This window comes from Scleropages formosus, chromosome 20 (genome assembly GCF_900964775.1).
Source record: "Scleropages formosus chromosome 20, fSclFor1.1, whole genome shotgun sequence".
Classification (NCBI taxonomy): Eukaryota; Metazoa; Chordata; class Actinopteri; order Osteoglossiformes; family Osteoglossidae; genus Scleropages; species Scleropages formosus.
The window spans coordinates 20,976,899-20,998,565 of NC_041825.1; the positions used below are offsets into that span (position 1 = coordinate 20,976,899).

A 21,667-nucleotide genomic window follows, 5' to 3' on the forward strand; every position below is an offset into this window, starting at 1 on the left:
TCACACTGTAAGTCTCCTAGAGAAAAGCATCAGCTAATGATTACATGACAGCAAATCATGGGAAAATCAGTGCAACTGTTACACAGGGAATCATGTAGTCTGATATTACAGCTATAATACACACCGTTACAGTTAATCTAGTCGGAAACAGAAAACATCAACTATGAAGGCAAAAGCTTGGTAAAGACTGCACAAATATTTCTTTAAACACCCCAAAAGAAAAGGCCATTTTTACCGATGGGGGATCTTCCAACAACACGACTCCTGCACTTCCACGGCAGATCTGCACATGTCACATGAAGACGTCAAAGAGCGGGAAATGACGTCAGCAGCTGCTCACCTCTTTCATGAAGAATGCACATTTTGCTAATATTTAGGAGTTAAGAGTTTAATGATATTTAAGGCAGGCCGTCAAAGACCACTCAGACTCTCTGCAGGCGAGTAAAAATTAAATACTTTAGACACGTGAACGGATGATAAGATTGGCGCTTTGATTGATGTAAAAGGGGAGGTGAGGCCGATTTTTATTTTCTGCCTCGCGCAGCGGCCGTCGCGGCACCGTCGGGATCGTTGTGCTCGGCTCGTGGACTTCGTGTCTGGACGGAGCACGCGTCTTCCGGAACTCTGCTCGTTTTTAGAAACCCAGTGCTGTGCTTATTCATTCATTTTTTTCCCCTCACTGCTCTTCCCATGTCCACATCATGTGGTCCCGGTGGGCGGTCGATCGGCCCGTGTAGCCACGCGTGGGCGTCGCCCGTAGGTCTCCTTGAGGAAGCTGGCGCAGGCTGACAGTTGACAGGTTTTTTTTTTTTTTTTTTTTCCTCTCCCCATTATTATTGTTTTAAACGTATAGCTGCCGCTTTAATCCGTGTCCTGAGCGCAGCTGCTTGGTTTTTTATTCTTCATTCATTGTCCGCCTCCTATTTTGGTGAAATAAATCGACCGCTGAAGAAATAATTTTTCGCACATCCTCGAGCTGCCGTGAGAATGGCTCTTAATTTAAGGTGAGCGCTGCATTACTCATTTAAATTTTCATTGTTTATTTTTTTTCCAGTTCATTGACCCGGTCCTTGTGTGTATATTTCCTCTGAAATGCGCGACGGACAGGTTCAATAACAAAAGCGTCGAGATTCTGATGTGCCTTTTTTTTTTTTTTTTGCGCGGTTCTGTATGCCTGCCCGCGTGCGTTTGTCTGTCTGTCTGTCTGTGTGTGTGACACAGCGCGCGCGCACAACCCGCGTTAGCTCCCCTGTCTCGCGCTCCGGTGTCAGCGCGCGACGCGCTTCTCTCAACCGCCGAGAGAAACGCGGGACAAACGTTACGTTTAAAATGTCTTCGTGTCCCCTTACTGAGGGGAAAAAATGTATGAAATGGCGTTCTGTAGACGACACGGTCGCGTCCCTTGGAAACGGCCCTCTGTGACTGTGTCGCCCGTCAGCCGAAATGAGAAGAACCGGCAAGCGGAGCGGTTCCCGGGCTGTGTGTGTTTGAGGAGCGCACCAGCGTGAGACGAACTTGAGGTAATTATTTTAAACTGCGGCATTTTTAATTGGCCTGTGAATCACAGGCGGGTGAAGGCGTATTATTGCTCAATTAGCGGCTTTAAATGGGGTGTAAAAAAGCGTTCTGGCTCTCCTGAGGGAGGTGGGGATGTGGAGCGCTGGGGCCCTGAGACTCAGTCAGTGACTGGCCGCCAGTGAGCCGCAGGACAGGGGGCCCAACTTGGGAAGGAAAATGTAAAATGAAGAATTTCTTGTGAGGGGCACAAAATTTGAATGTGTGCTAAAGGTGGCTGTGTACACTAAGCATCTTTTTTGAAGAGAAACAGTTCCACATCTTTCTTTTTCCATGTATGGTGTAATCATCATGTCTCTGTAATTGCATCCCGGGGGTTCAGGGTTTTCCAGGAGTGTAACTTCCTGGCTTGTTGCCTCTGGTCCCCTGCGGAGGTCTGCAATCACTAGTGTATCAGTGTAGAGTGTGAGTACTTCTGATCTACGCATTGATTAAGCAGGAGGTGAATATGCAACAAAATGCCAAATCTGAATGCTCCACCCAACAACCTGATTGCAAAACATCTGGACTAAAATGTTGGTTCTTTCTTAGATTTACTGTTGCTTATGGTAAGTTTGACCGGAACCAGGTTGTGTTCTTACTGCAGTATTGCTCTCTTTTCATTAGTCTTCTGTTACTGAAATCTCTGCGTTTGTGTTGGTGGTGCAGTGAGCTTGGCTGGGTCCTGCTCTCCGGTGGGTCTGGGGTTCGAGTCCTGCTTGGGGTGCCTTATGATGGACTGACGTCTTGTCCTGGGTGTGTCCCCTCCCCCTCTAGCCTTCCGCCCCGTGTTGCCGGGTTAGCCTCTGGCTCGCCGCGACCCTGCTTGGGACAAGCAGCTTCAGCCTGTGTGTGTGTGTGTGTGTGTGTGTGTGTGTATGTGTGTATTTGTGTTGTATTATATTTAAATTTATGCTAGTATGATCGTAGATCAGCCTCCTTAAGAATATCCATTCTGTCCATCCTTTATCAGTGACCACTTGTACAATGTAGGGTCGCAGTGGTCCAGAGCCTATCTTTGAAGAGAGTGAAGCAGGGTACACCATGGATGGGATACCAGTTCACTGCAGGGCAGTCAAACACCCATTCACTGACACATACACACAAAGGACAGTTTAGTCTCTATTCATGTGATGCATGTCTTTGGACCTTAGGTGGAAACTGGAATACAAGGACACTAACATGAATTGGGGGGGGGGGACATGCAGACTCCGCATAGACTAAGATGGATTCAAACCCACAGCCCAGGAGTTGTGCCACCCGCTGCACAATCCTAGCATGTGCTTAAGAAATCTAAAATATATTCACCTGTTTTTAATAGATTTAGTATATTCCTGATAAATGCTTTTTCAAGCTTGAGAGACTGCACTGTTTATACTGCTGATAATCAATTATTGTTTTGTCTTCATTTGATCTTCTTTAGCCAACTGCATTTCATAAAGGAAATGTTATACCCAATATTGTTTCCCCTCTTGGTCTCTGATACTGAGTCTTACCATTACCAGTCTTATCAGCAGTATAAACTGTGTAGTCTCTTAAGCTTGAAAAAGCATTTTCATCAGGAATATATTAAATCTATTAAAAACAGGTGGATATATTTTAGATTTCTTAAACACATGCTAGGATTGTGCTTCTGGGCTCCATGAAGAACTCACTGACTCTGTCCCTAAAGGTGTGTTTATTTTTGAGAAGCTCTGGTAATTTTTTCCCTACCGCTGTTATTAGCCAGACAGATGAATATAAAGAAATGTGATTGTTTTTGGCAGTCGCTGTCTTTTTGTATTGTATAAATCGTGATGTGCAATTACTTTGTAACGTCGTCTTTTTCTCTGGTGTTTATTTTTAGCAGTGTGAACCTACAATTCTTGAAACTGTTTAGCAGGCTACCCAGTGTGGAGTCCAGCTGATGTGTGATTTCAGCACAATCAAATATGATTCATTTGATGTCGGTGTTTGTTTTAGGTGCTGTTGCCTGGGAAGGGGGCTATATGCATGGTTTGTTTACTTTGTGCAGTACACAGATTTGAGCTGATGCCACAGCCATCAGAGCTCCCTTTGCCTTGAGAACTTCTGTTTTTACATGAACACATCCAGAATGGCTGGACTGCTGTTTTCATGCTGCAGGAATTTCAATTATCTCACAGGATGATGTCACACTTCACTGTCTTTAATCTTTTTTGTTTAAGGAAAAAATGTCCACAAAAGTTAAAAGAACTGACAGTTTTTCCAAAGTCAGTTTTTTGAATATGAGAGTTGCAAAATAGTGTTGATGGACCTTCTCCTTACTGTACTGCAAGTCAGCATTTTAAATCAGGATGAAGAAAGCTTTTTGTTTCCATTAGTTTTAAAATACTACCATAATGATGCTGAGTTGTATGCTGTTTTTTAATTATTGTAGTCATACGAATGTTGTTTGAAGCCTACATGTGCTTAGTATATGTAGTATAATTAAAGTTTGTTTCTGTGTGTGTAGCTATACCCTAGAATTTATAGAAAAAAATCTGACTTTACAAAGTTTCATTTAATACCCCTCCTCAACTTAAGATCAATTTCTTCACATTTCCAAGCACCGAATTTGGATTTTGCTTCCTGATTGGCATGGGACATTTACATTCATGTTTATTCATTTAGCAGACATTTTTATCCAAAGAAACTCACAGTGAATATTGTGTAGTATTTAAATCTAATGGCCTTTATTCAAGGGGACTTAAATGTTAAAGTACAATAAACTGCCTACAGTAATTGGCCCATCCATACATTAGAGCAATGTAACACACACACACACACACTATGGGGCAATTTGTCAATTTGCTTGAAACACGTATGTTTAGAGGATAATGCATGAATACAAGGAGAACATGAAAACTATACAAAAACTGACCAGGCATCAAACCCATACCCAATAGTACAGCCCTGGTGCTATAAGACCCTGTTGACTTGTTCAGTGGGTGTGAATTCATTTGTATTGTTTTCACTATTTATTTATCTATGTATACTATATTTTTCTCCTCCGTGAACCGCCACCTTATCGTGGTGGAGGGGTTTGAGTGCCTGAATGAGTCCAGGAGCTATGTTGTCTGGGGCTACATGCCCCTGGTAGGGTCTCCCATGGCAGACAGGTCCTGGATGACAGACGAGACAAAGCGCGGTTCAAAAACCCCTTATGAAGGAAAAAGCAAGGCGTCCGTTTACCCCGCCCGGTATGGGGTCACCGGGGCCCCACCCTGGAGCCAGGCCTGGGGGGGGGGCTCGCATGCGAGCGCCTGGTGGCCAGGTCTATGCCCACGGGGCCTGGCCGGGCTCAGCCCGAAGCCATAACGTGGAGCCGCTCTTCGGTGGGCTCACCACCTGCCGGAGAAACCGTAAGGGGCCGGTGCATTGTGAGTTGGGCGGTGGTCGGGGCCGAGTGCCCGGCCGACCCAAACCTCGGGCGCCAACTCTGGTTTTTGGGACTTGGAATGTCACCTCACTGGCGGGGAAGGAGCCTGAGCTGGTGCGGGAAGTTGAGAGATACCGTCTAGATATAGTCGGGCTCACTTCCACTCACAGCTTGGGTTCTGGAACCACTCTACTCGATCGAGGGTGGACTCTCCACTATTCTGGCGTTGCCCAAGGTGAGAGGCGGCGGGCTGGTGTGGGCTTACTAATAGCCCCCCAGTTCAGCCGCCATGTGTTGGAGTCTACCCCGGTGAATGAGAGGGTCATCTCCCTACGCCTTCGGGTCAGGGAACGGTCTCTCACTGTCGTTTGTGCTTATGCGCCTAGCGGCAGTGTAGAGTACCCGGCCTTTTTAGAGTCCTTGGGGGGCGTGCTGGAAAGCGCTCCCACTGGGGACTCTGTCGTTCTACTGGGGGACTTTAACGCCCACGTGGGCAGCGACAGTGATACCTGGAGGGGCGTGATTGGGAGGAACGGCCTCCCTGATCTGAACCCGAGCGGTGAGTTGTTATTGGATTTCTGTGCTAGTCGCGGTTTATCCATAACGAACACCATGTTCATGCATAAGGGTGTCCACCAGTGCACTTGGCACCAGGACACCCTAGGTCGGAGGTCGATGATCGACTTTGTAGTCGTTTCTTCTGACCTTCGGCCATATGTCTTGGACACTCGGGTGAAGAGAGGGGCTGAGCTGTCAACTGATCACCACCTGGTGATGAGTTGGATTCGATGGCGGGGGAAAAAGCTGGACAGACCTGGCAGGCCCAAACGCATAGTGAGGGTCTGTTGGGAACGTTTGGCGGAGGCCCCTGTCAGAGAGGTCTTCAACTCCCACCTCCGACAGAGCTTCAACCAGGTCCCGAGGGAGGTGGGGGACATTGAGTCTGAATGGACTATGTTCCGCTCCTCCATTGTCGGTGCGGCGGTTCGGAGCTGCGGCCATAAGGTCTCCGGTGCCTGTCGCGGCGGCAACCCCCGAACACGGTGGTGGACACGGTGGGCTTCATCAAGTCAAGACTTGCAGCGTGCACTGGGGAGGTTTGCAGCCGAGTGCGAAGCGGCGGGGATGAGAATCAGCACCTCCAAATCCGAGGCCATGGTTCTCAGTCGGAAAAAGGTGGATTGCTCCCTCCGGGTTAGGGGGGAGTTGCTCCCTCAAGTGGAGGAGTTTAAGTATCTCGGGGTCTTGTTCACGAGTGAGGGAAAAATGGAGCGGCAGGTCGACAGACGGATCGGTGCGGCGTCCGCAGTAATGCGGTCATTGTACCGGTCTGTTGTGGTGAAGAGGGAGCTGAGTCGTAAGGCGAAGCTCTCAATTTACCGGTCGATCTACGTTCCTACCCTCACCTATGGTCATGAACTCTGGATCATGACCGAAAGAATGAGATCGCGGATACAAGCGGCAGAAATGAGTTTCCTCCGCAGAGTGGCTGGGCGCACCCTTAGGGATAGGGTGAGGAGCTCAGTCACCCGGGAGGAGCTCGGAGTAGAGCCGCTGCTCCTCCGCATCGAGAGGAGCCAGTTGAGGTGGCTCGGGCATCTGTCCCGGATGCCTCCTGGACGCCTCCCTGGGGAGGTGTTCCGGGCTTGTCCCACTGGGAGGAGGCCTCGGGGCAGACCCAGGACACGTTGGAGAGACTATGTCTCCCGGCTGGCCTGGGAACGCCTTGGGGTTCCCCCAGAGGAACTGGAGGAGGTGTGCGGGGAGAGGGAGGTCTGGAGTACTCTGCTCGGACTGCTGCCCCCGCGACCCGGCCCCGGATAAAAGCGGAGGAAGATGGATGGATGGATGGATACTATATTTTTAAATTAATGAGCAAATTAATATGTAAACATTGAGTAGGATATTTATGTGTTTTCTTTGAGAGAGTTTAAGTTTAGGGGGCGCAGTGGCGCAGTGGGTTGGACCAGGGTCCTGCTCTTCAGTGGGTCTGGGGTTCGAGTCCCGCTTGGGGTTCCTTGTGACGGACTGGCGTCCCATCCTGGGTGTGTCCCCCTCCGGCCTTACGCCCTGTGTTGCCGGGTAGGCTCCGGTTCCCCGCAACCCCGTATGGGACGAGCGGTTCCGAAAATGTGTGTGTGTGTGTGTGTGTGAGTTTAAGTTTATAGTATGTAATAGCAGAGAAAGATCTGAAAGTGTAAATAGACAACGATTCAGTACAACAAACTAATTGTGCCCATTTGAATTAGATTTCTTGATGTTGTTGTGTAGATGGGTGTCAATTTTGGGGCTCATATGCATAAAACTTGTAGTATTTGTAATTTTAATTTCTGTTTTTTTGAGTTCTGAGAATTTGGGTTTTCAGAGACACATCTCTCTCTCTCTCTCTCTCTCTCTCTCTCTCTCTCTCTCTCTCTCTCTCTCTCTCTCTTCCTGGAAAATTAATGTTGCTTATTTAATATCTTACAATACCTCCTGTTAGGTGTTTTAAATCAACTCACAGTGTATTAAAAATATGTATGCTGGTTGAAATTTGACAGTGTGACTGATGTATGTAGGATACTCACTACTGCATGGACACAAAGATCTGTGGTTTGTTTATGTGCTTGAAGCTCTTTTTCCTGATGTGACACGATAAACCTGTAACAGTATATATTGAGATTTGATACCTGACACATTTTTATGCTTTGATGTTCTCAATGAGAGGGGGTGCGATGGCGCAGTGGGTTTGACCGGGTCCTGCTCTCTGGTGGGTCTGGGTCTCGAGTCCTGCTTGGGGTGCCTTGCGACAGACTGGCATCCCATCCTGGCTGTGTCCCCTCCCCCCTCCAGCCTTACGCCCTGTGTTGCCGAGTTAGTCTCTGGCTCCCTGCGACCCTACATGGGACAAGCAGTTTCAGACTGTGTGTGTGTGTGTGTGTGTGTGGAGGTAGGATTGGCTTGTGTGCAGCACGGATGTCAGTGCGGAAGGGATAAGACTCTGTGTGTGAGATGGGTGAGATGGCTTTCATGGGTATAGGAGGAGCTACAGGAGTTAGTTATGGGGTAAACAGTAGCACATGCTGTTTAGGAGGAGGCCTGCACCAGGGGATGAGGCCACCCAGTGGCCCTGACAGTGCTGGTATTGTACCCAGCCTGGAACTCATTCAGCAACCCGCGCACCCGGTCACAATAGTGGAACCATTATACATCTGGATATTTTTGCGACAGCACAGCCAGGCAGTCCTTGAGGCAACTGTCCTGCAATGGTAGACTGCTTTAAGACAGTACTCCTTCTTCCAACCAAAGGCTCCCTGCTGTTTGTGTTGCACAAGCCCAGCTATGCTCCTGGAATCCCTTTCATCCTCATTGTCTTGGGAAAGGGCTGCTAATAGTGATTTAATCTGACAGTGCCAAAGTCTGGTGTGACTCAGTGTGTCTACCCTTCCTACTCAACAGTCTAGTTTTACAAGACTGGACCAGCACAATTCTGTTCTCTTTCAGGTATTAAAGTCCCTGTTTCTCCAGGCAGTAATTATTAAGGACAGGAATGACCTCAAATGGCTGTTGATGCTTTTGATTGAAGAGTTAAATTCAGCCAGATAACATTGTTCAAACAAACTAATAGGATTTTTTGTTGTGTTTATAACCTTATACAACACAAACTGGTCTGTAGTGATGACTGTAATGGCAGTATCTTAAAGTCAAGGACTGATAAGTGAGGAAACATTCTGATTGCAACATTTGTAGCTGGGAAGGAGAGAACTATTTTTGAGTTCTGTTAAATGTTCATAGTTGTATCATCTTTCTTCATAAAGGGCAAGCCAGCTAAGTTATGGGTTGGCTTTAGCGTCTGATTGTTTTCTTGTATTCATGGTTTCATGTGGCTGTTAATACACAGAGTTCTTTGATTAGGCCTCTTCACAGTTTGGAAGCCACCCTTGTGTGTCATCTTTGTTCAGATCCATTTTTACTTTGCCCTGGGAGTTTTTGTATTTTTCTGTGTATTTGCCTCTGGGGTTATGTGTTTGGCATGTCTGTGATCTGTGTGTAATGTTTCTGGGGCACCATGGGTCAAGTACAAAGATGCCTGTGACCTCTGAGAGCTCTCCATTTGTGGTTTGTGTCTCTGTCTTTCCCCTGTCTTGTGATCATGCTTGCTGCTCTCCTGGTCTAATGTCATGGGCTTTTAGTCCTGGGGGTGTGCTTTGGACTTCTTTTGAAGACTGGCATTTGTCTAACATAGGAGATGACAACCATGAGGTTTGTGGTATTCCTTCCCACAGAGTTGTCTGTATATTGTGTCCTTTCCCTCACAGATCTGTATAGCCACCCATCCTGCACATACCTCTCTTTAGGTAATTTTGTACCTTCTGTCCTGATTAATATGAGTGAGATTGTGTCCATGGATCCTGTAGTTCCTGTTTCTCTGTATACCATGAGTGACGCAGGTCTGAGCCCTGCTTGGCACCATGCTCTGACCCAGAGCGTGTGTGGATCAAAGATGAGTTATTGCACTTGGGAAATATATCTTTGTATATGTGGAATCAAACCAACTCAAAATTTACCATATAATGGGGACTGTGCCCTAATTGTTTATTTCACATACACAGTAAGTAGGATGTCTTTATATCAGGTATTTTTGTAGGAACAATGTTGTTAAACATTTGATCCACTGTACACTAGAGGCAAATTTGTTACCCAGTTTGTCATGATGTCTGTGTGGAAAAGGGACATAGACCATCATACTGTAACATGATGGTCATATAAAAATATAATGCATATAAAATCACATATAAAAAGTATAACATAAAAGCAAAAATCTTAACTTGCATTTTTTGACTGCTTTACTAAACAGATGGGCAATTCGTATCCAAATAGGAGTACTACATTTTAAAAAAAATGTATAATTTACAGTTTGTACTTGTTGTGAAGGTCTTATTATTCTCTGTTGTACAATGTGTTCTAACAATCCCACATCAAAATATGAGAAGTAGATGTGTCATTAACAGTGCTAAGAGTCTCCATATAAGTTCCCAATAAATCCTTATTGAGTAATGAGAGTGGTAGCTTTAAAGAAGAAAGCATTTGGATGCCTCTCATTCGCTACACTCTTTTCAAAAGATCCTTCAGTACGACCAAAAATACGAACTGCGTTTTTATGGGAATTGCGAGGGTGAAGAGAGATGCACAGAAAACCTATGCACTCTGTACTGCCAATGCTGATTTTCCTGACAGTTTGTACACCTTTGAATAAAATTGGTGGTGGTGTTAAAAAAAAAAAAAAAAAAAAGACTTTTACAGCTATTTGTCACATGATCTGTGTTCCTGCAGCATGAGTAATGTTACCTAAGCTCTAATATTTTATGATAAAACTGTTTTACTGCAAAGTGAACAGATTTTCTTTTTACCTGAAATAAATTATATAAATTGTGTAATTGTTACAGTGATTTGCAAACCTAGCGTGTTTAGTAAGTAACTGCCCTGTTTCATTCTAATTTCAACATCAGGGATCTGTGTAGCTTATTCCTTACGCTCAAAACATTTTGGCTTTGGTGTAGTAGGGAGAGCTCTGATCTCTTTCAGACCCACAACCCACTACTGATTTCCTAAAAGTGTTAAAAGTTTGCACCTGTCAATAACTTTTATATTTGCTGTCTAAATCTCAGTTCTACAAACAGCTACTAGTGTTATTTTCACTGTAAGAAATGGTGGTATCATGCCAACTGTTTCGATGGTTGAATCTCTGTATCTAAAGCTAATTTTCTTCTGTGCAATGTAGTTTTGATTACCAAGTTCAGTTTTCCTTTGTAGAAAAGGATTTGCTAATGAATAAATATAGGTGTAGCTTTATCTGTGCTGGATGTGTGAATAAGTGGACTGTCAAAGAGTGGGAACCTATGAATGCTGATGAATAACTTCATCCATTGTCAACAACAGCTTGACCTGAGTGGGGCCGAAGCCTTACCCGGCAACTTGCCACACACAAAATCCAATGCTTAAAAACCTAGTAGGCAACTTTCTGGGTACATTTGTAGAAAGTATCTGACACGTGATTGTGTTGTGATGGTTTTCTTAGTATCTGTTAGTATGACTGAAAGGGTAAGGTGGGCATGGGGTTCAGCTGATCAGCTTGACATCAGATTTTTAAAAAACTTGCGGGGCCAAGTGATAATTAAATTTGTGGATTGCTATGAATCCAATGTTTGTTCAAACTTTGGGATCAGTAATAAAATCTAAGGTCACCTAAAATTCATGAAGCTTAAGGGTCCTGTGATCCATTTACTGTATCTTTTTTTTTTTTTTTTTTCTCCCCTCTCAAGCCCTCTTCTTTCATTTTGCATTTCTTTTCCTGTATTGTGCTGCATGTTTGGCGGACTTCAGAAGTGCTTAAACAAAAGGTGGGCTATGTCTGCACTTTGCAAATGAGTGCAATTACTGCTGTATTAGCTGTGTTTCCTGAACTGCTACTTGTGTGTGTATTTTTGCGTTCATGCATGTGCACCAATGTGTGTGACAGGTGTGAAAAGCTCTGATCCTTGAGACAGCTACCTTGGCACGGGCTTAGGAAGAGATACAGCACAACAGGCGCCGTAGCTCAGCATGTCTAGCCCGAACAGCAGCCCGGAGAGGGAGGGCACCATGGAGCGAACAGAGTGCCCTGCCTCGCCCCCCGCTGGCCTCAGTCCTCCATCTATGGGCAGCCCCATCCTCAGTCCAGACTCTTCCTCCCATGATACCACACTGTCTGCCCCTGTGGCCTCACCTGCTGACTCTGAGAGCCTCAGTCCTGACGAGCTGGAGCTGCTGGCCAAGTTGGAGGAGCAAAACAGGTGAGGGCCTCCTATATCTCATCTACAGCACCTTCTGGTCCTCCTGTAGACTGCAATGTATACAGTATACTATATATACAATGGAAGCTCTCTGTTTTTACTGTGGGGAACACTAAGTAGGGTTAAAGACAAATACAGTACATAATCTGGATATTATACATAATCTGTTTATTGCGGGTTCAAGTACCATAGGCCTATATGCTGTACTTTTCGATAAGGAACTGGGCTTGTGCATTTATTCATTCACTGTCAAGGGCTACTTGTCCTGTGATGGGTTACGATATTTGTAGCCTGTCCCAGAGGCATAGGAAATGAAGAAGGCTACATCGAGGGTGGGACACCATTAAATCAATGGACAATCACACATACCTTTTAACTCATTAACATACAGTATGTACACACACTACGGGAGGAAGACACACACACACACACACACACACACACACACACACACACACACACAAACAAAGGGAGGTCATGCAAGCTTCTTGCAGACTAAGTCAGATTTAAAAGTATGTCCAAACCCACAGCCCAGGATATGTGAGGCACCGGTGTTATTTAGTGTTCCACTTTTTCAACTGAACTGCTTCCTTTAATTGTCAAGCTGTATAAATGGGTGAAATTGCTGTGTTGTCTATAACATTTTTTACTGGTTTGTTAGATTCCATGGGCTGGTGCTGTTTTGCATCAAGCTCTACTTTGGGCAACCTGACCAGCTGCCGCTGAGATATCTCTAAGATGCACCCTTTCTAGAGATAAAGCGTGTTTAAGATACACTCTCTGATCAGATAACAGAAAACTATAATGGGGCCTTGTGTTGTTATTTTTGGGTCACCTGAAGTGTTGCTTTATTGTCTTGCTTCAGCAGCATCACAGAAGAGGTAATAATGTGTTTTGGACTCAGTAATTCCCACTTCATCTTGCTGTCTCCTTCAATCTCCCACTTCCACCCACCAGGCTTCTAGAGGCAGACTCCAAATCCATGAGGTCAATGAGCGGCTCCCGGCGGAACTCGGGCTCCTCGCTGGTTTCTAGCTCCTCTGCCTCTTCCAACCTTAGTCACCTGGAAGAGGACACCTGGATCCTCTGGGGTCGCATTGTCAATGAATGGGAGGAGTGGAGACGCAAGAAGGAGAAGCTCCTCAAGGTCAGAGCGTCAGCGCGAATGAGGGGCAGCAGGAGGAGAGGAAAGGGAAAGGGTGGGAATGTCCAAGTGTATCTGTGGGACTATTTTGCTCTCTCAGTGATTGTGGAACTCTTCCTTTAACTACTAAGCTTCAATATAATGTTGCACTTTGGAGAAAGGTGCCTAACTGACATTAATTTAGAAATTATTCACTAGTTTGAATGTATCGGTTGTCTCAATTACTTCTGAAAGTGTTAGGGAAATCAGGGATGATGGAAAAAGTTCACTCTCTGTTGTTGTGGTAGTCTCACCTGTGCACATTCTTCCTTGTTTTAACCCCTGTTACTTCACTGCCTGATTCCTACTGTTTAATCACTTTGTCTACATGTCTCAGGAGCTGATCCACAAAGGCATTCCTCACCACTTCCGTGCCATTGTGTGGCAGCTGCTGGGCAATGCCACAGACATGCCAGTGAAGAACCAATATTCTGAGCTGCTCAAGATGTCATCTCCATGCGAAAAGCTGATCCGTCGGGACATTGCTCGAACCTACCCAGAGCATGACTTCTTCAAGGGCCAAGACAGCCTGGGCCAGGAGGTGCTCTTCAATGTCATGAAGGTAAGAGAGCAGATGGGGCTGGAGTTATAAGATTATAGCTAGAAGTCCAGAGCTGAAAATAACTAAATAAGCATTTGGTAAACAATTCTGAGCAAGAAATAAGCTGTCATGTCTTTCCAGCTCTTCTGCAGCAATTCCCAGAGATGTACAGTAGGATACTTATGGGTTGCTTTGCTTTCTCTCATCTTTCCAGTTCATCCCATACAAATATTGCCTCAGTGTTGTCTAACTGTTGACTTGTACTGTAATAGGAAAAAACCAAAGTAGTTAACAGTAGTAGACCCTGAAATGAGGATGGTTAAAACTGGATGCAATGATGGTGTGTTCACCAATTAAAGGAAGTTCTTTACCAGAAAGATGTGCTAAGTCTAGAATCAACGAGTGAGTGATTGAGAGAGTTTGAGAGTTGCAGAAATTCACAAACACGTAGGAGGCTGGCTGAGCTGCAAAACGTATCAAAAATACAGCCATATTTAAAAGATCAGCCCCTCAGTGATAAGAGGAGTTTGAAGCACGGGAAGTATGGAGTTGTTTTAGCAGAGTTAGGAAGAAGTTGGAGAAGCTGAGGAGCAGAGTAAAAATGGTATAGGTCCACTGTGGTGGAATGAACTGTGTATCTCCCTCTGAACTGCTGAATCACTTCAAGAAGAGTCTCAATACACTTCTTTCTGCTTCATAAACTTTCACTACATTATCTGTTACTAACATTTGTATTCCCTATAAATTCTATATGTAGGGAATTCTACATATAGATGTAATGTGTGGTTTTTAAAAATGCTGATATTTTACTAGTTGACTGTACTCGAAGAATTATGTGTGTATCTGTATCTCTCCATCTGCTGACGAAATGTACTTCTGTTTACTCTGAGTTGTGCATCACCTTAGAAAGTGTCTTCTAAAGGAATAAATGAAAATATTACATGATGTGTGGCCTGCCAGGCATACTCTCTGGTGGACCGTGAGGTGGGCTACTGTCAGGGCAGTGCCTTCATCGTTGGACTACTGCTCATGCAGGTAAGAAGATGACCACTTGCCCAAGCAGCTGCTGCCTGTAATATGTCTACCACATAATTTAATGTTAACTGTTGGTAAACTACCAAGATTCCTCCATCCATCTGTTTTGTTAACTCTTAATCCAGATCTATTAGTAGGCTGTGCTGAGGATGGTATACCACTCACATATTTGCCCTTCCTATCTGCTCTGACCAGATGCCAGAGGAGGAAGCCTTTTGCGTCTTTGTGCGCTTAATGCAGGAGTATAGATTGAGGGAACTCTTCAAACCTAGCATGGCTGAACTGGGTCTTTGCATCTACCAGTTTGAGTATCTGCTGCAGGTAAGTATCCCACTATGGTAGTTACTGGGTCCTGTCAGTAATCTGTGACCAAGAAATAAAATTATCCTGTTCCACAACCTTTGTTGCTGGCTCTTCACTGCCTGGATTCCAGCTGACATTCTAGCAGTGCTCAGTCTTTATGGCAGTGCATTACTTCTACAGATCAGTTCAATAAAGGGAACAACAGTATTTGATAAACTGACTTCTGGTGTTGCAGATGTGTTATTTATGAGTTAGATACAAAAAAATTCTATTTATATTTTTTTCTGCCAGTTCTCTCTATACTAGAACGAACATGACCAGTATTTACATTACAAGCAGGTAGTTGGCAGTAATATGCCCTCAGACCAAACAGAGACAGAATAAGGCCCCATTATTTAATTTATCTGATATTGCTTCTATGGTGCTTACAGCTGGTGCCTGGTGTTCCTGAGTTTTGATGGACAATAACAAGTTATACATGTTTATGGGATGAATCTAACAATCTAAATTAATTTTCATGTAGCTTCTAGTAAATAAAAAGATGAAAACACTTTACAGAGTTTTTTTTTTTTTTTTAAATAGCTGGCAACCTAACCTGTAAATCAAGGAGCATCTGTATTTTTAAGTGTTTACTGATTGCGTAGTTAATAAAGTAAGTTAAAAGAGACCAGATGCTGATGAATATTGGGCATACTTATGGGATGAATTGGTCAACAGTCAGCATTCAATAGGAGATTGTTTTTCAGTAATTTTATTTTTGTTTTAAAGTTATTTGAAGTTATTAAATTAGTCATACAGAATTTTTTTTTTAATTATAGCTTTATCTAAGGTGTTACAGAACCTAATTCATGAATAAATCAAGGGAAATTTTATAATGTAATGTGCTATATATTTTGATTTAATTGTAAAAGTGACTGAATTTATGAACAGTTTGAGTTACAAACAGACTTACACTCTTAGTTGTAGTTATGAAATGAGGAGCCAGTGTTCTTCCTGAATTTTTCAGGTTTCCTAACTAACACTAATGCTATTGTTACAAATCTAAATACTTTAGATTTGCATGAGCACAGAGTGGAAGCAGAGCTGGACACTTTGGACTGGTGTGAAGTGTTGTTTTCCAGGCTTTTCCCATTTTTACCACCCATTTCAACCTTGTACAGACAGTCAGTACCCTTGCCATTACCGTTCTGTTAATACAAAACTAGTCTTTGAGTGCGGACGACACTGTGTTGTGCCATCTATTTTGTATGAATTGAACATGCCTCAGCTTATTATAGCAGTTGTGTGGCACAACAATTTGAACAGCTGTACATAGAACAAATAATATAAAGTAACACATTACACAAGCAGTATTATTTAGGGCAGGGCAGATGTTCTGAAAGTAATAAAGGTGTGGGAGCTGATGGCATTTTGTCCAATTAGTTCTGTCCTTTTGTATGGCTGCTGTGTTGTATGTGTACTTTACATGACCACAGCCCCGACCCCCTCTTCCACCCAGGAGCAGCTACCAGAGCTCAATGTACACTTCCGCTCGCAGAGCTTCCACACCTCCATGTATGCCTCCTCCTGGTTCCTCACGCTCTTCCTCACCTTCCTGCCTCTGCCTGTGGCCACGCGCATCTTCGACATCTTCATGTACGAGGTCAGCCATGGTTCCAGAGGATGGTGTTCCATGCAATAGAAGCCACTGGTAAAGCAGCAGTAACAGTACTAGGAGTACAAGGTCTCTTAGCTGTGGTGGTGGTAGTAACAGCATTAGTGAAGGAACAAGAAGTAGCACACTTACCCCCTGTTAACCAGTCCTCATCTGTTCCTGAAAACTGTCTGAACATTGAAAAACTGGACAATGAAAATATTTATTCCAGTATTATTTGTTTTTTCCAAACCCATACCCAGTTCATCCCAGAATCACCAAAACTGATGTCTAATATAGGGAAAGTTGTGTAGCACATTACATTTTGTAGAATAACAGTTAATAACATTATATATAAATTTAAAAAAATGGTTTAATATACTGACTTTATTATGATAGTGTTTGGATTGTCTTTGAAAAGATGAAGACAGTAGAGTTAGGTTTAGGAGTCGGAGGCTGGTGCTGGAAGAGACGATGGTGGAGAGCGTGACATTTCTAATTCTATTTTTTTTTATTTGATCTCTCAGAAACTAAATGGTTTTCACTGTGTTTTTAGCCCAACCTAATGCAAGAAAAATATCTTTGTCTGTCACCACGTTGTACATGCTTTAACATTTCCACCTTTTTTCCAAACTATGAGCCATTTGCAAATTCTTTGCCGCCTTCTCCGTCTGAGTTAACACTTGAACTTTTTTCTCTTTATGAACCATTTATCAGAAGTATGCTATAATGATTAAATGAATAATTAATCAATGAAACCACGGTGGTGCAAATAGGAACAGGTGGATATGTAAGCCACACCAAAGAATGCTGGATGGCAACTGTGAGCATGGCTATGCTGTTCTCACAATGTAAGGTGTCACACAGTCTCTCTCACACAGCTGCTTGGTGCAACTTTTAAATGCATTCTCAGTTTTTCTCTCCAGACTGAATCGTTGACCTGGTCTGGATGTTGCAAATGTGATGAATAAATCTTGACCAATTAATAATAAGTTGTATTAATAGTAATGGAGCAAGATGCATGAATATGGGGAACAAGTAGTGGAAGGTTTGACAGCAGCAGCACTGGCTGCAGTGGCACTAATGGAGTCATTTGCCTCCAGGGCTTGGAGATCATATTCCGCGTGGGCATGGCCATCCTGCAGTACAACCAGACGGACCTCATCCAGCTGGACATGGAGGGAATGTCCCAGGTTCGACTCCTGTAGCCACCTCATTTGAAGGCAACCATGAACCCTGAAATAATTCATACTCCTACAATAAATAAGGTTCAGCAGGAGAGGAACATCATTGGAATCAGCAGAGCAGTAAACATTAATCATAGCCTCCTGTGCACGCTTGTTAATGGAATGAAATGTAATAGGTAGAAATATAATAAAAGATGGGGGAAGGCAATAACTTTTTTCCTGTTAGTGTACATGGCATTATGCTCCACATAGTTCTATGTTTTGTAGTAGAACACCAAAAATATTTTTATTAATTTAGCTGACACTTTTTCCAAAGCAACTTACAATAATACAGCTGTTTAATTTTTACTCTGTCAGTTCTGGATGAACATCTTGATCAAGAGAACTACAGAACTACTTTTGAGTACAAGGCAGTAGCTGTAACTTGCATACCACCTGGTGTCCGTCAAATAATTTACAAATTGAATTTTTGGTTAGCAAGAATATTATCTGGTGCATTTGAGCAGAGAAAAGTGTTTGTGTCTGTCCATACATCAAAAGCAGTAACTGTGTAAATTATAAGCCACTTTGTTCATTTGCAGAATAATTTAGCTGCAGGTGGCATGGTGGTTGGAGCCGTATGTTACGATCACAAAACCCAGGTTCAAATCTTACCTCCTGCTAGTACTCTTGATCAAGATATTTACTTTGAATTGATACAGTAAAAATTACCCTGCTGTATAAAAGAAATCATTGTAAGTACTTTAGTGTACAAAAATGTAAATTGGTTTGAGAAATGTCAGCTACATGAATAAATACATAAACCCGCACTGCTAGGTACAGAAACAGCTTTTACCCCACTGCTGTAAGAGTATACAACACTGACCAATGTGCCACCTTTTGTGACTAGAGTTGGACTGCTCCTTCCAAGCACATTGGTAGATTACATTGTCACTTTCTCATGTTCTGAGTTCTCTGGCTCTCTACTGCTGTTTATTCTTATTATTGTTACCGTTATTTATTGTTATTTGCATTATTCAGTGTCATTGTTTTTGTTTTGTGCAGTATTTCTATTGATTTTGTTCATAGTCTGTGGAGAAGCATTCAAGAAGAATTTCATACTTGTACACGGTACTTGTACCTATGACAATAAACTTGAAACTTAAAATAACATGGGTTCCTCACAGTAAGCACTTGTCGGGTGCTCAGTCAATTTTGAAAGACAGTTTTCAAAAATTGCATTGCAGTAGTTGGTGGTGAAAGCAGAATGTGATTCGCTGGCTGGGTCAACAGCATACAGTACAGATGGTAGAAACAGGTGACCGATCTGGCATTGCTGGTCGTGCCCTTCTGTTCTTATATTCTGGAAAGTAGCTCTGCCATATTGAAACACCAGGGGGCGACATAGCGCCTATCATTCGTCGACATTATAGAATTTAAGTTTCATGTTTCAAGTGACACTGACTAAAGAAAAAGAAACTGGTCTATGGAAAATTAATTTTAAAATGTTTTCTACCCTTGCTAGCTGTGTGTCTTGCATGAATTTTTTTTTTAAAAGGTAGCTACAAAATTAAATTGCTTACCCCCTTTATTTTCACTTTTTACCTTTTTCTTTTGAAACATTGTCTGTATCTCCTGCAAATTTTTGTTTACACACCACCAGCAGAAGTTCAGCACCTAGCTAAATACAGAGTGACTCCCTTCACCACACGTATTCAAACACTGCCCGAGTCCATATCTGTAATGATTTTTTTTAATTTGTTTATTGGACGTTCCTGTTCGTTCCATGTATGTACTCACTCGTCTGATCTTGTGCTCCCACAGCACTTCCAGAAGGTCATCCCACATCAGTTTGACAGCTGTCCTGACAAGCTCATTTTACGGGCCTACCAGATCAAATACAACCCCAAGAAGATGAAGAAGTAAGCACACCTAACTGAAACATGTTTTTATAATTAATACTCTTTAGTTACAAAAAATGATAATATCTGAAAATAATTTAGCAGTTTGGTTACTACAGCCTGTCAATCCCTCAGCCAAGTTTAAAACAGTGTATTTTCACAAAATACAGTACTTTTTTTTGGAGAAAATGAGCATCCATAAACCCTAAATCACCAACATGGGGTGAATTCATTCTGTTTCTTTTAAAGAAAACTTCTGAAAATGGTTTTTAGCAATTGAATTAGTGTGCAGAGTGTTTGTGCTTGAGGTTTCTCTGCTCTGTTTTTACTGCACTGTGTCTCTGGGCTTTGTGTTCCCAGACTGGAGAAGGAGTATACCACCTTCAAAAACAAGGAGATGGAGGAGCAGATTGAGATCAAGGTCAGCTTCGGTCTTCTGACTGGGGGGACTTTGTTGCTCTGGAGAGGCTGTCTTGTGTCATTCCAAGGAATAGGAAGAGACTGCATGACTCAGCTGTAGATTCTTTGACCATTTCTTAACACAGATATACTCTTGCAAGGTTAAACAGTAGGGGCTGGTGGTTCATTCTCAGTGTAGATGTGTCGTTAAGGTACTGGGCTGCTGATGGGTGGGTTTCAGGTTCAGGTACCAACAGCATCCTGTGGGTGGCCCTTTGCTCTTCAGCTGCTTTGGCTAATTTGCATAAATAGTGAATGTATTCATTTGATGTATAGTAAGTCAATCTACACATGCCGAATACAGATGAGTTACTTACACTAACCATGTGAACTGAATTGAATTGAAGACTTTGTCATTGCACTGCTATGCAATAGAATGAAATTATAGAAATTCATTATGTGTGTTATAAATGCAGAGGCTACGCACAGAAAACAGGCTGCTAAAACAGAGGATCGAGACGTTAGAGAAGGTAAGGAGCTGCTGGGTGAAGGCAGCATTGCTGCACACTTGTTATCCCACGGATAAATCAAATACATATATTGAGCACTGGATTAACTACATATTTCTCTTCATTGTGTGTTTATTTATATCACTCTATGGCTAATTGAGATCTAACATATTTAAGCCCTAGTCCTAACTTTTTAGGCCATGAGACAACATGTGATTGTAAAATAAAACATCAATTAATGAAGGCATAGTAGTTGCACAGTCCTCTGTTCAATGCACATTTTGCTGTGTTACCCTTAGACCCCCCTTCTTTTTATCAACAGGTGCATGCAGACATTTTTTTCCTTAGATATGATCTCCACACACAATATCAGTGACTTGTGGATTTTCTGCCGTTGTATGTTACTGCAAAATTTGTGTGGTTTCTATTTGGGACTGGAATCCATGAATTAAAATTGTTTTTGAGAGCTGTATGTTGTCAGCGTGTCCTTGTGTTTCTGTATGTAGTTTTGCGTTTTTGCATTAGTGGGAGTAGGTGAATTGCCTCTAGTTTAGATGCTAATTAACTTTAGCTGCTGATCTTCTCCCCATGTTTCCAGTAAGTCTGGATGTGAATCTCTTTTCCTCTCTCTTTCCCTTGTTTTGTAATTTTTCTGTGTCTCTTGTTTTGTACATCTTCCTTCTGTTTCTTCTCCCTCTTTGACTTCCAACCCACTCCTCATGTCTGACACAATTTGTTGTGCCATGAATTTCCATCCCTCTGCCAATCCTCCTCTGCTTTGTTTCCTTCATTTCATTATGTCTGCCTGTCTTTGCCTTCTTGGCCACCCCTTTTTCTGTCTGTCTCTCCGTTTCTGTGTTGCTGTAGGAGAGTGCTGCTCTGGCAGACAGGCTGATCCAGGTATTGTAACCAGTTTCCTCTTTTTGCCCCTCACTACTCAACTCCACTTCCTCTGTACCTCCTTCCTTGTCCATTAGAACATGTAACATCCTCTTGATCTCGCATGAGAGACTGCCTACTTGTGTGTCTGCCCTGTCTGTTCATCTGTCTGCTGCTTTGCCAAGCAGGAGAACACTGGGCACTGAGCTGTCACTGTCCCATAGGATTAAACTCCCTACAGAATGTGGACACATGGGCCAGCAGTTTTGTTTCTGCTCCTAACCAATTACCTCAGTGGACTGGCTTGTACTCTAGCCTGCTTCCAGATGGGGCATCGAAGACTAATGTGGCAGAAAATTCTCTTATATTGTGC

The 21,667-nt window shown here is 43.2% G+C and overlaps 1 protein-coding gene across 5 annotated transcripts in view; it reads left to right on the forward strand.

The window, feature by feature from the left end:
• The first annotated feature begins 245 nt into the window (after window positions 1–245).
• Window positions 246–21,667, forward strand: part of evi5l (ecotropic viral integration site 5 like) — a 42,812-nt gene continuing 21,390 nt past the window's right edge. For 2 of the 5 annotated variants that reach the window (XM_018761882.2, XM_018761886.2), the window contains exons 1-12: window positions 246–1,004; window positions 11,433–11,745; window positions 12,703–12,892; window positions 13,266–13,490; window positions 14,430–14,504; window positions 14,700–14,825; window positions 16,306–16,449; window positions 17,544–17,633; window positions 19,431–19,528; window positions 19,868–19,928; window positions 20,383–20,436; window positions 21,283–21,315. In XM_018761882.2, coding sequence (XP_018617398.2) covers window positions 11,516–11,745; window positions 12,703–12,892; window positions 13,266–13,490; window positions 14,430–14,504; window positions 14,700–14,825; window positions 16,306–16,449; window positions 17,544–17,633; window positions 19,431–19,528; window positions 19,868–19,928; window positions 20,383–20,436; window positions 21,283–21,315 — 1,326 coding nt within the window. In that variant the 5' untranslated portion in view covers window positions 246–1,004; window positions 11,433–11,515. The other 3 variants (XM_018761883.2, XM_018761884.2, XM_018761887.2) reach the window with 3 other exon arrangements.